At 36.6% G+C, this 19,310-nt stretch overlaps 1 protein-coding gene across 2 annotated transcripts in view; it reads left to right on the top strand.

Moving 5' to 3' along the window:
• The window catches only part of AAGAB (alpha and gamma adaptin binding protein), an 82,983-nt gene that overhangs the window by 14,654 nt on the left and 49,019 nt on the right, over window positions 1-19,310 (top strand). For both annotated transcript variants that reach the window (XM_082619129.1, XM_082619128.1), the window contains exons 2-4: window positions 14,826-15,016; window positions 15,151-15,247; window positions 15,601-15,690. In XM_082619129.1, coding sequence (XP_082475255.1) covers window positions 14,826-15,016; window positions 15,151-15,247; window positions 15,601-15,690 — 378 coding nt within the window. The remainder of the gene's footprint in view (window positions 1-14,825; window positions 15,017-15,150; window positions 15,248-15,600; window positions 15,691-19,310) is intronic.

Here is a 19,310-nt window from a genome sequence, read left to right as displayed (position 1 = left end):
TTCCTGTCCCATCCCTAGGTTCTTCAGAACCTTTTTTTTTTTTTAGATTCCATATATATGTATTAGCATACGGTATTTGTTTTTCTCTTTCTGACTTTACTCTGTATGACAGACTCTAGGTCCATCCACCTCACTACAAATAACTCAATTTCATTTCTTTTTATGGCTGAGTAATATTCCATTGTATATATGTGCCACATCTTCTTTATCCATTCATCTGTCGATGTACATTTAGGTTGCTTCCACGTCCTGGCTATTGTAAATAGAGCTGCAGTGAACATTGTGCTACATGACTCTTTTTGAATTATGGATTTCTCAGGGTATATGCCCAGTAGTGGGATTGCTGGGTTGTATGCTAGTTCTATTTTTAGATTTTTAAGGAACCTCCGTACTGTTCTCCATAGTGACTGTATCAATTAACATTCCCAGCAACAGTGCAAGAGGGTTCCCTTTTCTCCACACCCACTCCAGCATTTATTGTTTGTAGATTTTTGATGATGGCCATTCTGACTGGTATGAGGTGATACCTCATTGTAGTTTTGTTTTAATTTTTTTTTTTTTTTTAGTTTTTTTTAATTTTTTTTATTTTTATTTTTTGCTTTATAACAAATTTAATCAGTTATACATATACATATGTTTCCATATCCCCTCCCTTTTGCGTCTCCCTCCCACCCTCCCTATCCCACCCCTCCAGGCGGTCACAAAGCACCGAGCTGATCTCCCTGTGCTATGCGGCTACTTCCCACTAGCTATCTACCTTACGTTTGGTAGTGTATATATGTCCATGCCACTCTTTCACTTTGTCACAGCTTACCCTTCCCCCTCCCCATATCCTCAAGTCCATTCTCTAGTAGGTCTGTGTCTTTATTCCTGTCTTACCCCTATGTTCTTCATGACATTTTTTTTTCTTAAATTCCATATATATGTGTTAGCATACAGTATTTGTCTTTCTCTTTCTGACTTACTTCACTCTGTATGACAGACTCTAGGTCTATCCACCTCATTACAAATAGCTCAATTTCATTTCTTTTTATGGCTGAGTAATATTCCATTGTATATATGTGCCACATCTTCTTTATCCATTCATCTGATGATGGACACTTAGGTTGTTTCCATCTCCGGGCTGTTGTAAATAGGGCTGCTATGAACATTTTGGTACATGTCTCTTTTTGAATTATGGTTTTCTCAGGGTATATGCCTAGTAGTGGGATTGCTGGGTCATATGGTAGTTCTATTTGTAGTTTTTTAAGGAACCTCCATACCGTTCTCCATAGCAGCTGTACCAATTCACATTCCCACCAGCAGTGCAAGAGTGTTCCCTTTTCTCCACACCCTCTCCAGCATTTATTGTTTCTAGATTTTTTGATGATGGCCATTCTGACTGGTGTGAGATGATATCTCATTGTAGTTTTGATTTGCATTTCTCTAATGAGTAAAGATGTTGAGCATCCTTTCATGTGTTTGTTGGCAGTCTGTATATTTTCTGTGGAGAAATGTCTATTTAGGTCTTCTGCCCATTTTTGGATTGGGTTGTTTGTTTTTTTGTTATTGAGCTGCATGAGCTGCTTATAAATTTTGGAGATTAATCCTTTGTCAGTTGCTTCATTTGCAAATATTTTCTCCCATTCTGAGGGTTGTCTTTTGGTCTTGTTTATGGTTTCCTTTGCTGTGCAAAAGCTTTTAAGTTTCATTAGGTCCCATGTGTTTATTTTTGTCTTTATTTCCATTTCTCTAGGAGGTGGGTCAAAAAGGATCTTGCTGTGATTTATGTCATAGAGTGTTTTGCCTATGTTTTCCTCTAAGAGTTTGATAGTGTCTGGCCTTACATTTAGGTCTTTAATCCATTTTGAGCTTATTTTTGTGTATGGTGTTAGGGAGTGATCTAATCTCATACTTTTACATGTCCCTATCCAGTTTTCTCAGCACCACTTATTGAAGAGACTGTCCTTTCTCCACTGTACATTCCTGCCTCCTTTATCAAAGATAAGGTGACCATATGTCCGTGGGTTTATCTCTGGGCTTTCTATCCTGTTCCATTGATCTATCTTTCTGTTTTTGTGCCAGTACCATACTGTCTTGATTACTGTAGCTTTGTAGTATAGTCTGAAGTCAGGGAGCCTGATTCCTCCAGCTCCATTTTTCGTTCTCAAGATTGCTTTGGCTATTCGGGGTCTTTTGTGTTTCCATACAAATTGTGAAATTTTTTGTTCTAGTTCTGTGAAAAATGCCAGTGGTAGTTTGATAGGGATTGCATTGAATCTGTAGATTGCTTTGGGTAGTAGAGTCATTTTCACAATGTTGATTCTTCCAATCCAAGAACATGGTACATCTCTCCATCTATTTGTATCATCTTTAATTTCTTTCATCAGTGTCTTATAATTTTCTGCATACAGGTCTTTTGTCTCCTTAGGTAGGTTTATTCCTAGGTATTTTATTCTTTTTGTTGCAGTGGTAAATGGGAGTGTTTCCTTGATTTCACTTTCAGATTTTTCATCATCAGTATATAGGAATGCCAGAGATTTCTGTGCATTAATTTTGTATCCTGCAACTTTACCGAATTCATTGATTAGCTCTAGTAGTTTTCTGGTAGCATCTTTAGGATTCTCTATGTATAGTATCATGTCATCTGCAAACAGTGACAGCTTTACTTCTTCTTTTCCAATTTGGATTCCTTTTATTTCCTTTTCTTCTCTGATTGCTGTGGCTAAAACTTCCAAAACTATGTTGAATAAGAGTGGTGAGAGTGGGCAACCTTGTCTTGTTCCTGATCTTAGTGGAAATGGTTTCAGTTTTTCACCATTGAGGACGATGTTGGCTGTGGGTTTGTCATATATGGCCTTTATTATGTTGAGGAAAGTTCCCTCTATGCCTACTTTCTGCAGGGTTTTTATCATAAATGGGTGTTGAATTTTGTCGAAAGCTTTCTCTGCATCTATTGAGATGATCATATGGTTTTTCTCCTTCAATTTGTTAATATGTTGTATCACGTTGATTGATTTGCGTATATTGAAGAATCCTTGCATTCCTGGAATAAACCCCACTTGATCATGGTGTATGATCCTTTTAATGTGCTGTTGGATTCTGTTTGCTAGTATTTTGTTGAGGATTTTTGCATCTATGTTCATCAGTGATATTGGCCTGTAGTTTTCTTTCTTTGTGACATCCTTGTCTGGTTTTGGTATCAAGGTGATGGTGGCCTCGTAGAATGAGTTTGGGAGTGTTCCTCCCTCTGCTATATTTTGGAAGAGTTTGAGAAGGATAGGTGTTAGCTCTTCTCTAAATGCTTGATAGAATTCGCCTGTGAAGCCATCTGGTCCTGGGCTTTTGTTTGTTGGAAGATTTTAAATCACAGTTTCAATTTCAGTGCTTGTGATTGGTCTGTTCATATTTTCTATTTCTTCCTGGTTCAGTCTCGGCAGGTTGTGCATTTCTAAGAATTTGTCCATTTCTTCCAGGTTGTCCATTTTATTGGCATAGAGTTGCTTGTAATAATCTCTCATGATCTTTTGTATTTCTGCAGTGTCAGTTGTTACTTCTCCTTTTTCATTTCTAATTCTATTGATTTGTGTCTTCTCCCTTTTTTTCTTGATGAGTCTGGCTAATGGTTTATCAATTTTGTTTATCTTCTCAAAGAACCAGCTTTTAGTTTTATTGATCTTTGCTATTGTTTCCTTCATTTCTTTTTCATTTATTTCTGATCTGATTTTTATGATTTCTTTCCTTCTGCTAACTTTGGGATGTTTTTGTTCTTCTTTCTCTAATTGCTTTAGGTGCAAGGTTAGGTTGTTTATTCGAGATGTTTCCTGTTTCTTAAGGTGGGATTGTATTGCTATAAACTTCCCTCTTAGAACTGCCTTTGCTGCATCCCATAGGTTTTGGGTCGTCGTGTCTCCATTGTCATTTGTTTCTAGGTATTTTTTAATTTCCTCTTTGATTTCTTCAGTGATCACTTCGTTATTAAGTAGTGTATTGTTTAGCCTCCATGTGTTTGTATTTTTTACAGCTCTTTTCCTGTAATTGATATCTAGTCTCATAGCATTGTGGTCGGAAAAGATACTTGATACAATTTCAATTTTCTTAAATTTACCAAGGCTTGATTTGTGACCCAAGATATGATCTATCCTGGAGAATGTTCCATGAGCACTTGAGAAAAATGTGTATTCTGTTGTTTTTGGATGGAATGTCCTATAAATATCAATTAAGTCCATCTTGTTTAATGTATCATTTAAAGCTTGTGTTTCCTTATTTATTTTCATTTTGGATGATCTGTCCATTGGTGAAAGTGGGGTGTTAAAGTCCCCTACTATGATTGTGTTACTGTCGATTTCTCCTTTTATGGCTGTTAGTATTTGCCTTATGTATTGAGGTGCTCCTATGTTGGGTGCATAAATATTTACAGTTGTTATATCTTCTTCTTGGATCGATCCCTTGATCATTAGGTAGTGTCCTTCTTTGTCTCTTCTAGTAGTCTTTATTTTAAAGTCTATTTTGTCTGATATGAGAATTGCTACTCCAGCTTTCTTTTGATTTCCATTTGCATGGAATATCTTTTTCCATCCCCTTACTTTCAGTCTGTATGTGTCTCTAGGTCTGAAGTGGGTCTCTTGTAGACAGCATATATATGGGTCTTGTTTTTGTATCCATTCAGCCAATCTGTATCTTTTGGTGGGAGCATTTAGTCCATTTACATTTAAGGTAATTATCAATATGTATGTTCCTATTCCCATTTTCTTAATTGTTTTGGGTTCGTTATTGTAGGTCTTTTACTTCTGTTGTGTTTCTTGCCTAGAGAAGTTCCTTTAGCATTTGTTGTAAAGCTGGTTTGGTGATGCTGAACTCTCTCAGCTTTTGCTTGTCTGTAAACGTTTTAATTTCTCCATCAAATCTGAATGAGATCCTTGCTGGGTAGAGTAATCTTGGTTGCAGGTTTTTCTCCTTCATCACTTTAATTATGTCCTGCCACTCCCTTCTGGCTTGTAGAGTTTCTGCTGAGAGGTCAGCTGTTATCCTGATGGGCATTCCCTTGTGTGTTATTTGTTGTTTTTGCCTTGCTGCTTTTAATATGATTTCTTTGTGTTTAATTTTTGACAGTTTGATTAATATGTGTCTTGGCGTATTTCTCCTTGGATTTATTCTGTATGGGACTCTCTGTGCCTCCTGGACTTGATTAACTATTTCCTTTCCCATATTAGGGAAGTTTTCAACTATAATCTCTTCAAATATTTTCTCAGTCCCTTTCTTTTTCTCTTCTTCTTCTGGAACCCCTATAATTCGAATGTTGGTGCGTTTAATGTTGTCCCAGAGGTCTCTGAGACTGTCCTCTGTTCTTTTCATTCTTTTTTCTTTATTTTGCTCTGCAGCAGTTATTTCCACTATTTTATCTTCCACCTCACTTATCCGTTCTTCTGCCTCAGTTATTCTGCTATTGATCCTGTCTAGAGTATTTTTTATTTCATGTATTGTGTTTTTAATTGATGCTTGATTCATCTTTAGTTCTTCTAGGTCCTTGTTAACTGTTTCTTGCATTTTGTCTATTCTATTTCCAAGATTTTGGATCTGGGAAATAGAATCTTGGATCATCTTTACCATCATTATTCTGAATTCTTTTTCAGGTAGACTGCCTATTACCTCTTCATTTGTTAGATCTGGTGGGTTTTTATCTTGCTCCTTCTCCTGCTGTGTGTTTTTCTGTCTTCTCATTTTGCTTATGTTACTGTGTTTGGGGTCTCCTTTTTGCAGGCTTGTTTTAATTTAAAAAAAATTTTTTTTTATACAGCACGTTCTTATTAGTCATCAATTTTATACACATCAGTGTATACATGTCAATCCCAATTGCCCAGTTCATCACACCACCACCCCCACCATGCCGTGGCTTTCCCCCCTTGGTGTCCAGACGTTTGTTCTGTACATCTGTGTCTCAACTTCTGCCCTGCAAACCACTTCATCTGTACCATTTTTCTAGGTTCCACATGCATGCGTTAATATACGATATTTGTTTTTCTTTTTCTGACTTACTTCACTCTGTATGACAGTCTCTAGATCCATCCATGTCTCAACAAATGACCCAATTTCGTTCCTTTTTATGGCTGAGTAATATTCCATTGTATATATCTACCACATCTTCTTTATCCATTCGTCTGTCAGTGGGTATTTAGGTTGCTTCCATGACCTGGCTATTGTAAATAGTGCTGCAATGAACATTGGGGTGCATGTGTCTTTTTGAATTATGGTTTTCTCTGGGTATATGCCCAGTAGTGGGATTGCTGGATCATATGGTAATTCTATTTTTAGTTTTTTAAGGAACCTCCATACTGTTCTCCATAGTGCCTGTATCAATTTATATTCCCACCAACAGTGCAAGAGGGTTACCTTTTCTTCACACCCTCTCCAGCATTTGTTGTTCGTAGATTTTCTGATGATGTCCATTCTAACTGGTGTGAGGTGATACCTCATTGTAGTTTTGATTTGCATTTCTCTAATAATTAGTGATGTTGAGCAGCTTTTCATGTGCTTCTAGGCCATCTGTATGTCTTCTTTGGAGAAGTGTCTATTTATGTCTTCTGCTCATTTTTGGATTGGGTTGTTTGTTTTTTTAATATTGACCTGCATGAGCTGTTTATATATTTTGGAGATTAATCCTTTGTCCGTTGATTCGTTTGCAAATATTTTCTCCCATTCTGAGGGTTGGCTTTTTGTCTTGTTTATGGTTTCCTTTGCTGTGCAAAAGCTTTGAAGTTTCATTTGGTCCCATTTGTTTATTTTTGTTTTTATTTCCATTACTCTAGGAGGTGGATCCATAAAGATCTCGCTGTGATTTATGTCAAAGAGTGTTCTTCCTATGTTTTCCTCTAAGAGTTTTATAGTGCCCGGTCTTACATTTACATCTCTAATCCATTTTGAGTTTATTTTTGTGTATGGTGTTAGGGAGTGTTCTAGTTTTATTTTTTTACATGTAGCTGTCTAGTTTTCCCAGCACCACTTATTGAAGACACTGTCTTTTCTCCATTGTATATCCTTGCCTCCTTTGTCATAGATTAGTTGACCTCAGGTGCATGGGTTTAATCTCTGGGCTTTCTATCTTGTTCCATTGATCTGTGTTTCTGTTTTTGTGCCAGTACCATATTGTCTTGATTACTGTAGTATAGTCTGAAGTCAGGGAGTCTGATTCCTCCAGCTCCATTTTTTTTCCCTCAAGACTGCTTTGGCTATTCGGGGTCTTTTGTGTGTCCATACAAATTTTAAGATTTTTTTGTTCTAGTTCCGTAAAAAATGCCATTGGTAATTTGATAGGGATTGCATTGAATCTGTAGATTGCTTTGGGTAATATAGTCATTTTCACAATATTGACTCTTCCAATCCAAGAATGTGCTATATGTCTCCATCTGTTGGTATCATCTTTAATTTCTTTCATCAGTGTCTTATAGTTTTCTGCATATAGGTCTTTTGTCTCCCTAGGTAGGTTTATTCCTAGGTATTTTATTCTTTTTGTTGCAATGGTAAATGGGAGTGTTTCCTTAATTTCTCTTTCAGATTTTTCATCATTAATGTATAGGAATGCCAGAGATTTCTGTGCATTAATTTTGTATCCTGCAGTTTTATCAAATTCACTGATTAGCTCTAGTAGTTTTCTGGTGGCATCTTTAGGATTCTCTGTGTACAGTATCATGTCATCTGCAAACAGTGACAGTTTTACTTCTTCTTTTCCAATTTGTATTCCTTTTATTTCTTCTCTGATTGCTGTGGCTACGACTTCCAAAACTATGTTGAATAATAGTGGTGACAGTGGACATCCTTGTCTCCTGATCTTAGAGGAAATGCTTTCAGTTTTTCACCATTGAGAATGATGTTTGCTGTGGATTTGTCATATATGGTCTTTATTATGTTGAAGTAGGTTCCCTCTATGCCCACTTTCTGGAGATTTTTTTTTATCATAAATGGGTACTGAATTTTGTCAAAAGCTCTTTCTGGAGATATGGGAACATATGTATATGTATAACTAATTCAATTTGTTATAAAGCAGAAACTAACACACCATTGTAAAGCAATTATACTCCAATAAAGATGTAAAAAAAAACTTCCTGCATCTATTGAGATGATCATATGGTTTTAATCCTTCAATTTGTTAATATGGTGTATCACATTGATTGATTTCCGTATATTGAAGAATCCTTGCATCCCTGGGATAAATCCCACTTGATCATGGTATATGATCCTTTTAATGTGTTTTTGGATTCTGTTTGCTAATATTTCGTTGAGGATTTTTACATCTATATTCATCAGTGATATTCGTCTGTAATTTTCTTTATTTGTAGTATCTTTGTCTGGTTTTGCTCTCGGGGTGATGGTGGCCTCATAGAATGAGTTTGGGGGTGTTCCTTCCTCTGCAATTTTTTGGAAGTGTTTGAGAAGGATGGGTGTTAGCTTTTCTCTAAATGTTTGATAGAATTCACCTGTGAAGCCGTCTGGTCCTGGACTTTTGTGTGTTGGAGGATTTTTAATCACAGTTTCAATTTCATTACTTGTGATTGGTTTGTTCATATTTTCTATTTGTTCCTGGTTCAGTCTTGGAAGGTTATACCTTTCTAAGAATTTGTCCATTTCTTCCAGGTTATCCATTTTATTGGCATAGAGTTGCTTGTAGAGTCTCTTAGGATGCTTTGTATTTCTGCAGTGTCTGTTGTAACTTCTTTTTCATTTCTAATTCTGTTGATTTTAGTCTTCTCCCTTTTTTTCTTGATGAGTCTGGCTAATGATTTATCCGTTTTGTTTGTCTTCTCAAAGAAATAGCTTTTAGTTTTATTGATCTTTGGTATTGTTTCCTTCATTTCTTTTTCATTTATTTCTGATCTGCTCTTTATGATTTCTTTCCTTCTGCTAACTTTGGGGTGTTTTTCTTCTTTCTCTAATTGATTTAGGTATAAGGTTAGGTTGTTTATTTTAGGTGTTTTTTGTTTCTTGAGGTAGGATTGTATTGCTATAAACTTCCCTCTTAGAACTGATTTTGATACATTCCATAAGTTTTGGGTTGTCGCATTTTCATTGTCATTTGTTTCTAGGTATTTTTTGATTTCCTCTTTGATTTCTTCAGTGTTCTCTTGGTAATTTAGTAGTGTATTGTTTAGCCTCCATCTGTTTTTATTTTTTGCAGATTTTTTCCTGTAATTGATGTCTAGTCTCATAGTATTGTGGTCGGAAAAGATACTTCTTGCGATTTTAATTTTCTTAAATATACCAAGGCTTGATTTGTGATCCGAAATGATCTATCTTGGAGAATGTTCCATGAGCACTTGAGAAGAAAGTGTATTCTGTTGTTTTGGATGGAATGTCCTATAAATATCAACTAAGTCCATCTTGTTTAATGTATCATTTAAAGCTTGTGTTTCCTTATTTATATTCATTTTGGATGATCTGTCCATTGGTGAAAGTGGGTGTTAAAGTCCCCTACTATGATTGTGTTACTGTAGATTTCCCCTTTTATGGCTGTTAGCATTTGCCTTGTCTATTGAGGTGCTCCTATGTTTGATGCATAAATATTTACAATTGTTATATCTTCTTCTTGGATTGATCCCTTGATCATTATGTAGTGTCCTTTAAAGTCTATTTTGTCTCATATGAGAATGCTACTCCAGCTTTCTTTTGATTTCCATTTTCATGGAATATCTTTTTCCATCCCTTCACTTTCAGTCTGTATGTGTCCCTAGGTCTGAAGTGGGTCTCTTGTAGACAGCATATATACGGGTCTTGTTTTTGTATCCATTCAGCCAGTCTATGTCTTTTGGTTGGAGCATTTAATCCATTTACATTTAAAGTAATTATTGATATGTATGTTTGTACTACCATTCTCTTAATTGTTTTGGGTTTGTTATTTTAGGTCTTTTCCTTCTCTTGTGTTTCCTGCCTAGAGGAGTTCCTTTAGCATGTGTTGTAAAGCTGGTTTGGTGGTGCTGAATCCTCTTAGCTTTTGCTTGTCTGTAAAGGCTTTAATTTCTCCTTTGAATCTGAATGAGATCCTTGCTGGGTAGAGTCATCTTGGTTGTAGGTTTTTCCCTTTCATCGCTTTAAATATGTTCTGCTACTCCCTTGTGGCTTGCAGAGTTTCTACTGAAAGATCAACTGTTAACCTTATGGGGATTCCCTTTTATGTTATTTGTTGTTTTCCCCTTACTACTTTTAATATTTTTTCTTTGTATTTAATTTTTTATAGTTTGATTAGTATGTGTCTTGGCATGTTTCTCCTTGGATTTATCCTGTATGGGACTGTGCTTCCTGGAGTTGACTATTTCCTTTCCTATATTGGAAATTTTCAACTGTAAGCTCTTAAAATATTTTATCAGTCCCTTTCTTTTTCTCTTCTTCTTCTGGGACCCCTATAAATCGAATGTTGGTGCGTTTAATGTTGTCCCAGAGGTCTCTAAGACTGTCCTCAATTCTTTTCATTCTTTTTTTTTTATTCTTCTCTGCAGTAGTTATTTCCACTGTTTTATCTTTCAGGTCACTTATCCATCTTCTGCCTCAGTTATTCTGCTATTGATTCTTTCTAGAGAATTTTTAATTTCAATGATTGTGATGCTCATCATGTTTGTTTGCTCTTTAGTCCTTCTAGGTCCTTGTTAAACGTTTCGTGTGTTTTCTCCATTCTATTTCCAAAATTTTGGATCATCTTTACTATCATTACTCTGAATTTTTTTCAAGTAGGCTGCCTGTTTCCTCTTCATTTTTTTGATCTGGTGGCTTTTTAACCTTGCTCCTTCATCTGCTGTGTGCTTCGTTGTCTTCTCATTTTGCTTAACTTACTGTGTTTGGGGTATCCTTTTTGCAGCCCACAGGTTCTTGGTTCCTGTTGTTTTTGGTGTCTACCCCCAGTGGCTAAGGTTGGTTCAGTGGGTTGTGTAGGCTTCCTGGTGCAGGGGACTAGTGCCTGTGTTCTGGTGGATGACGTTGGATCTTGTCTTTCTGGTGGGCAGGACTGTGTCCGGTGGTATGTTTTGGGGTGTCTGTGACGTTTTTATGACTTTAGCCAGCCTCTCTGCTAATGAATGGGGTTGTGTTCCTGTCTTGCTAGTTGTTTGGCATAGGGCGTCCAGCACTGTAGCTTGCTGGTCGTTGAGTGGAGCTGGGTCTTAGCATTGAGATGGAGATCTCTGGGAGAGCTTTTGCCATTTGATATTACATGGAGCCGGGAGGTCTCTGGTGGACCAATGTCCTAAACTTGGTTCTCCCACATCAGAGACACAGGCCTGACATCCAGCCAGAGCAACAAGACCCTGTCAGCCACATGGCTCGAAGAAAAGGGAGAAAAAAAGAAAGAAAGAAAGAAGAGAGCAACCAAACCAAAAAACAATCCACCAGTGATAACAAGTGCTAAAAACTATATTAAAAAAAAAAAAAAGACGGACAGACAGAACCCTAGGACAAATGGTAAAAAGCAAAGCTATACAGACAAAATCACACAAAGAAGCATACACATACACACTCACAAAAAGAGAAAAAGGAAAAAATATATATATATCCAGGTACGTGGGGAGTTTCTTGCCTTTCGGGAAGTCTGAGGTCTTCTGCCAGCATTCAGTAGGTGTTCTGTAGGAGTTGTTCCCCATGTAGTTGTATTTCTGATGTATTTGTGGGGAGGAAGGTGATCTCCATTTCTTATTCCTTCACCATCTTGAAAGTCTCCTCCAGACCAGTTCTTCTTAATAACCACATAATGAAAGTTTACCAATGAAAAAATGCACATGCGCACATACACACTTTATATGTCGTTCCTAGCAGGTTTTAAAATTTTTTAATATTTATTTATTTATTTTTGGCTGCATTGGGTCTCAGTGGCGGCACACAGGATCCTTTGCTCTGGCACGCAGGCTTCTCTCTAGTTGTGGCACGTGGGTTCCAGAGCTCATGGGCTTACAGTTGCGGCTTGCATGCTCAGTGGCTGTGGCATGCGGGCCTAGCTGCTCCCTGACATGTGGGACCCTAGTTCCCCGACTAGGCATCAAACCCGCATCTCCTGCATTGGAAGGCGGACTCTGAACCTCTGGACCACCAGGGAAGTTTCTTCCTAGCAGTTTTGAGACTAAATAATTCCTGCATATCTTTTTGTTGAGCAGAAACTATGGCAACGTTCCAAATATATAATCCTAGCTCTGGAATTTAAAATTTAACTTCTAGTTTTTTGTGTCTTACTAATTGTGAGTTTGAGGAATATTTAATATTTAAATATTTAATTTTAATTTAATTTAAATATTTAAAAATATTTAAAAATTAAATATTTAAATAATTTTTAATTATTGAAGTGTAGTTGATTTATAATGTGTTAATTTCTGCTGTACATCAATGTCATTCGGTTATACATATATATACATTCCTTGTCATATTCTTTCCCATTATGGTTTATCACAGAATATTGAATATGTTTCCCTGTGCTATACAGTAGGTCCTTGTTGTTTATTCATCTTGTATAGTATAATAGTTTGCATCTGCTAACCCCAAACTCCCAATCCTTCCTTCCCCCACTCCCCTCCCCCTTGGCAACCACAAGTCTGTCCTCTGTCTGTGAGTCTGTTTTTGTTTCATAGGTTTATTCATTTGTGTTGTATTTTAGATTCCACATATAAGTGATATCATATGGTATTCGTCTTTCCCTTTCTGACTTACTTCACTTAGTATGATAATCTCTAGTTGCATCCATGTTGCTGCAAATGGCATTATTTCATTTTTAAAAAATGGTTGAATAGTATTCCATTGTGTATAGGTACCACATCTTCTTTATCCATTCATCTGTCGATGGACATTTAGGTTGCTTCCATGTCTTGGCTATTGTGAATACTGCTGCTATGAACATAGGGATGCATGTATCTTTTCAAATTATAGTTTTGTCCAGATATATGCCTAGGAGTGGAATTGCTGGATTATATAGTAATTCTAGTTTTAGTTGTCTGGGGAACCTCCATACTGTTTTCCACAGTGGCTGCACGAACTTACATTCCCACCAACAGTGTAAGAATGTTCCCTTTTCTCCACACCCTCTCAGTATTTGTAATTTGTGGACATTTTAATGGTGGCCTTTCTGACTGGTGTGAGGTGGTACCTCATTATAGTTTTGATTTGCATTTTAATTATAATTGGCGACATTGAGCATCTTTTCATGTGCCTACTGGCCATCTGTATGTCTTCTTTGGAGAAATGTTTGTTTAGGTCTTCTGCCCATTTTATGATAGGGTTATTTGTTTTTTTGTTATTGAGTTGTATGAGCTGTTTGTGTATTTTGGAAATTAAGCCTTTGTCAGTCATGTGATTTGCAAATATTTTCTCCCAGTCCACAGGCTGTATTTTTGTTTTGTTTGTGGTTTTCTTTGCTGTGCAAAAGCTTGTAAGTTTGATTAGGTCTATTTGTTTATTTTTGCTTTTATATCTATACCCTTGGGAGACTGACCTAAGAAAACATTGGTACGATTTATGTCAGAGAATGTTTTGCCTATGTTCTCTTCTAGGAGTTTTATGGTATCATGTCTTATATTTAAGTTTTTAAGCCATTTTGAGTTTATTTTTGTGTACGGTGTGAGGGTGTGTTTTAACTTCATTGATTTGCATGCAGCTGTCCAAATTTCCCAGTACTACTTGCTGAAGGGAATGTCTTTTCTCCATTGTATATTCTTGCCTTCTTTGTCAAAGATTAATTGATTGTAGTTGTGTGGGTTTATTTCTGTGCTCTCTATTCTGTTTCATTGATCCATGTCTGTTTTTGTGCCAGTACCATGCTGTTTTGATTACTGTAGTTTTGTAGTATTGTCTGAAGTCTAGGAGGGTTATGCCTCCTGCTGTGTTCTTTTTCATGAGGAATATTTTATATGTTCATCTTAGTATGCATTAAAAAGGAGTTTGTAGCCATTTGGCTGTATATTCTTATTATAACCCAGTTAGTGGCATGTCATTTTACTTCTCTAAGCTAATTTTCCACATCTGTGTAAAATGGAGGTTATGGTTATGGGTGTGAGAGATGGGAGTTCGGGTTAGAACAATTTCTGATGTCTCTTCAAGTTCTAAATATTGTATGACATTATGGAAGCAAAATGCTCTAGTGGTTCCATGACCACATCTATATTTGTTCATCACTGACTTGGTAATTTACTGTTAAGAATTTCACTAGTTATACCCATGTTGCACATGGATTTCTGAAAGATTTGGTTCTTTCCTAAATCATTTAATTTGCTTGGCTTTCTATATTAAAATTTGCCAGAAGTGTCTTTGTCAACAAGAATTTGAGTTGGCTTTCAAAGAATCTGAAGAAGGATGAATATATACAAATGGAATGGGGTCATTTAGCAGTATCCATTCTTTTATTTCATTAGTTGAATTAATGTGTCAACATTTGGCACAGGGACTGTGTGTAACCGTTTTGTTACTGGTTTAGCTTTGCTGCTATTTTCCTTTTAGCTTGCAGTAAGTACAAAATAGTTACAAATTCTTGACTATTCTCACAGTCTTCCAGCTTCCATAAAGTATGTAAGCAATAAATGTAGCTGTTTTTCTTTCTCTTCTGCTTGCTCTTTACTGGGTGTTTGGCTAGATGACTGTTTTGTTCTCTACTACTATGTAATCTAGTCACAATAGTTTTTATGTTCTTAAAGAAAAAAGCCAATTAATTGAATTAAATTATGTCACCATTACTTTTATAATCAAATGATCAGAGAAGGAAAATATCCTAATAAATCAAAGGCCCTTTGAAATCCTTTCATAAAGAGAATTATTAATCTGGTATCTTACTGAGAAAATTGACCATTGTATATTGGTTTTGTACTTTCCATGGTAATATTTTATCATTTATTTAGATATCCTTGGAACAGAAGATCTTATTGTGGAAGTGACTGCCAACGATGCCGTGAGGTTTTATCCCTGGACCATTGATAATAAATACTATTCAGCAGATATCAATCTATGTGTGGTGCCAAACAAATTTCTCGTCACCGCAGAGATTGCAGAGTCTGTTCAAGCATTTGTGGTTTACTTTGACAGCACACAAGTAAGATTTTGTTTTCCATGGACCTTGAATAAGAAATTATTTTGTGCTTTGTTTTTTTTAACCTTGCATTTTCTTTGAGTTCTCTTAATGTTTCTTTTTCTGTTTTTGTTTCTGTTTCTTTCTCCTCCCTCTAGAAATCTGGTCTCGATAGTGTTTCCTCCTGGCTTCCACTTGCAGAAGCATGGTTACCTGAGGTGATGATCTTGGTTTGCGATAGAGTGTCTGAAAATGGTAAGGCACTCCAGTGGGATTGTAGGTGGTACATACACTGTTACATTTGCCATTTCTTGGTAAACAATACATTGGTTTCCTTAACTTAGAACAGTATATCTTGTGTGATTTTATTACCTTACAAAAATATTTTCAGCTATTTCTCTTTGGAATCTTGCAATATTTACATTTTATTTTTTAAGAACGGACACTTGGGGTTTGAGAAATCATTTTCCTTATATTAATTTATTTTGTATGCCTTTAGAATAACATTGACATTAAAGGTAACACTTTGAGATTGTGGAGAGTATTGCAGCAATATTCATGTTTTATTTTATTTTTGCTTATAAAGAATCTTTTGCATGTTATTTTAGGTGTAAACCGACAGAAGGCTCAAGAGTGGTGTATCAAACATGGCTTTGAATTAGTAGAACTTAGTCCAGAAGAGTTGCCTGAGGAGGATGGTAAGTATTTATGTGTCAGGAGAAAGCATGGCATTTGGATTCAGATATGAGCGATTATTTTAATTCAGGGAAGAAGAATCAAAGTGATATTCAAAACACATTTTTCACTAGCTCTTTGAAAAGATTTGTGCAGAATCCATTGATGTGGTCTGTTAATTGAATAATCCATTTATTTGGTTTTACCACCCATTTTAGGACTTTTGAAATGTTTGTTTTTCTTATGGATAAAGGTAGAGATTTCTACCTTAAATCTTAGTCATTTTCCCAGTCTCTTATCCTTTCTCTGCTGCCAAAAAAAAGGAGGGTTTGATCTATATTCATAAATAGTTAAAGTTTATGTTTCTTATTTTGAATTCCTAGTAACCTGAGGTTGAATTCCCAGGAACCCTAGGGGGCACGTCAATATTATTTGTATGTCTTTTGGATATTTGAAACCACAAATAGGTCCAGAATGCACACCCCCAGGGTAACTCTGCACTTACCTGTCTTCTACTATACTTTGGACCTTCTATTTATTCCGCCTCTTTTTCCCCCTTCCCCCATTCCTTTTCTCATCTTTTCTTCCAAGTACAACTATGCTAGCTGCTGTGGAATCTACCAAGCTAAGATGGGTTTTGGCCCACCAAAACCTTATAATCTGGTATAAGAGATGAAACAGGTATACAAACAATTGAATTACCAAGTGGAACATCATAAGTATTATAAAAATATGTATATTGGTGCTATGGTGTTTCAGAGACAGAAGAGGTTATTTATCTTCAGAAGTTCAGAGAACGCGTTGGTGTGTGAAATCTCACATGTCAGCAGCTCCATGGGGAAGAAATGGAGAAGGTACTGGACTTAGAGGACTGGTAGCAAGATGCCAGTTGTTGTAAAAGACGTTCTAAGTAGGGCAGCCAACATGAATTAAAGTGCATAGAGAGGCTAAAAGTAATTATTATGTGAAACATATTTTTTTAAAAAAGAAATTAAGAAACACTTTTCTATATCCTGCCTTATTTAGAAGTTTTGCAAATGTTGTTACCTTCAGGAATAAAGCCCTGCCTGAGAAGAAGAGGACAAAAATGAAAGCAAAAGGCTGATATTTCTTCCTGTACTTTTTTTTTTTTTTTTTTTTTTGCGGTACGCGGGCCTCTCACTGTTGTGGCCTCTACCGTTGTGGAGCACAGGCTCTGGACGCGCAGGCTCAGCGGCCATGGCTCACGGGCCCAGCTGCTCCATGGCGTGTGGGATCTTCCCAGACCGGGGCACAAACCCGTGTCCCCTGCATCGGCAGGCGGACTCTCAACCACTGTGCCACCAGGGAAGCCCCTTCCTGTACATTTTTAAGAATATTGAAAATTAATAAGTATAGTTTCTCTTCCATGTTTTTCTAGGACTCCTTAAACTTGTGCCTGTTTTGTGTATGTGAGCATGTGTGTGATTGCTTACTTCTGGCATTAGAATGTTCTCTTCTTCCCGTTGTCCTTGAGGGTCAACATTTGAGTCATTTATTTTATCTGTTTTTATTTGGAATCTCTGCTCCCTTATACCACTGTGCTTCTCCTTGCCCCTGTCTGAGTAGTGTTCTTGTATTAATTCAGCTTAATCTTTTATTTTAAATTATTCAATCTTGTTCCTTTATTATGATTTTGTGTCTTGTATATAAGACTCTTTTTTCTTTTTTGGCCATGCCGCACAGCTTGTGGGATATTAGTTTCCCGACAGGGGATCAAACTGGGGCCCGTGGTAGTGAGATTGTGGTGTCCTTACCACTGGAGTGCCAGGGAATTCCCTAATTCAGCTTAACCTTAAAATAGATTTCAACATACCATCTTTATGTAAGTTAACTAAAACCTTCCCAGAATGTTTTAATGCAAACTGTTCCCAAGCCATATACCCTCATCCTTTATTGGCATGTGTTATTCAAGCATCAGTATGAGACTTTATGCTTCTTTGTATTAAATTCAACTTAGTGATTCTAGCTCTTTATTTCAGATCATATTTTTGGTTCCTGGTTGTATCATCTGAAGTATTAGTTATTCTTTCAAGAATTGAATCATTCATAGTTAAGATAAACATAGCTTTTATTTCTTCATTTAAACACTGATGGTGATAAACTCATCTTTGTTGAGTATTTTCAGTTTAGCCCTTCCCATATTTCTGTTAGATTGGTAGGGTGGTATTCTTTAAATGATTCATCAGTTCATGAGTTACTGTGTCTTTCAGGCACCATGTTAGTTTAGGTAGTGAGAATAAGTAGTGAGTGAGAACTCAGTGAGACATGACTCCTGCCTTCAAAGAGTTTTCAGTCTAGAGGGGAGGGTTACACCAGTAAATTATTAGTTCCAGTGTATCTTTTCTATGGGAGAGGTGTACATAGTGGTGTCATCCCCACTTTTCTTTGAGAATAGCATGAGTGATTTGCCCTTAATCGAATAGCTAATAAGTTATAGAGCCTGGGCTCACATTCAGATCTTCTGACTTCTAATTCTGTGCTCTTCCTTTTAAACCACCCAGGACTGGGCCAGGCCACTAGAGACAGGTTCTATATGGACTGTGCTCTGTAAACTCTTAGGAGACTTTTCTCTTTAAACCACATGAAAACTATTTCTGCTGTTATTTTCCATATGCAGTCTTACAATATTCATTAGCTGAAGGATTTCCATTTCCTTTGCACACACTCATATCTATTGGTACATTATAGCTAAGAATACCACCTTATTATTGGTATACTAACTGGGATTACTGCCCTGTCATTTTGAGTAGTATCAATTAAAGTCCAGAAGCAAAATAGTACCCATACTAAACTAATTAAACTAAGTTGTGTAATTGATGGAAACTAACATTTTCAGGGGAATATGAGTGGATTCCATTCATGAGGTAATGGGGTTGACTTTACTGTATAAACCTTTTATACTGTGTATTTATTTAATTGTTTTAGTTTCTAGAATATTCTTTTTTCAAATTGAAGTATAGTTGATTTACAATGTTGTGTTAATTTCTGCTGTACAGCAAAGTGATTCAGTTATACATGTATATATATATATATATATATATACATTCTTTTTTATATTCTTTTCCATTATGGAAAATATCTCAGGATATTGAATATAGTTCCCTGTGCTATACAGTAGCACTTGTTGTTTGTTCATTCTATAGTAATGGTTTGCATCTACTAACCCCAAACTCCCAGTCCATCCCTCCCCTATCCCTATGCCCCTTTGTCACCACAAGTCTGTTCTCTATGTCTATGAGTCAGTTTCTGTTTTGTAGATAGGTTCATTTATGCCATATTTTATTTAAAATTTTTTTTTATTTTTATAATTTTTTTTTTTTTGGCTGGGTTGGGTCTTCATTGCTGCACATGGGCTTTGTCTAGCTGTGGCGAGCGGGGGCTACTCTTTATTGCGGTGCATGGGCTTCTCATTGTGGTGGCTTCTCTTGTTGCGGAGTATGGGCTCCAGGCGTGGGGGCTTCAGTAGTTGTGGAGCACGGGCTTCAGTAGTTTTGGCTCGCGGGCTCTAGAGCGCAGGCTCAGTAGTTGTGGTGCACGGGCTTAGTTGCTCTGTGGCATGTGGGATCTTCCCGGACCAGGGCTACCCATGTCCCCTGCATTGTCAGGTGGATTCTTAATCATT

The sequence above is a fragment of the Mesoplodon mirus genome, assembly GCF_964341445.2.
Source record: "Mesoplodon mirus genome assembly, chromosome: 4".
Classification (NCBI taxonomy): Eukaryota; Metazoa; Chordata; class Mammalia; order Artiodactyla; family Ziphiidae; genus Mesoplodon; species Mesoplodon mirus.
Note: the sequence above shows the minus strand (reverse complement) of the source record. Positions and strands in the feature narration are given on the sequence as shown.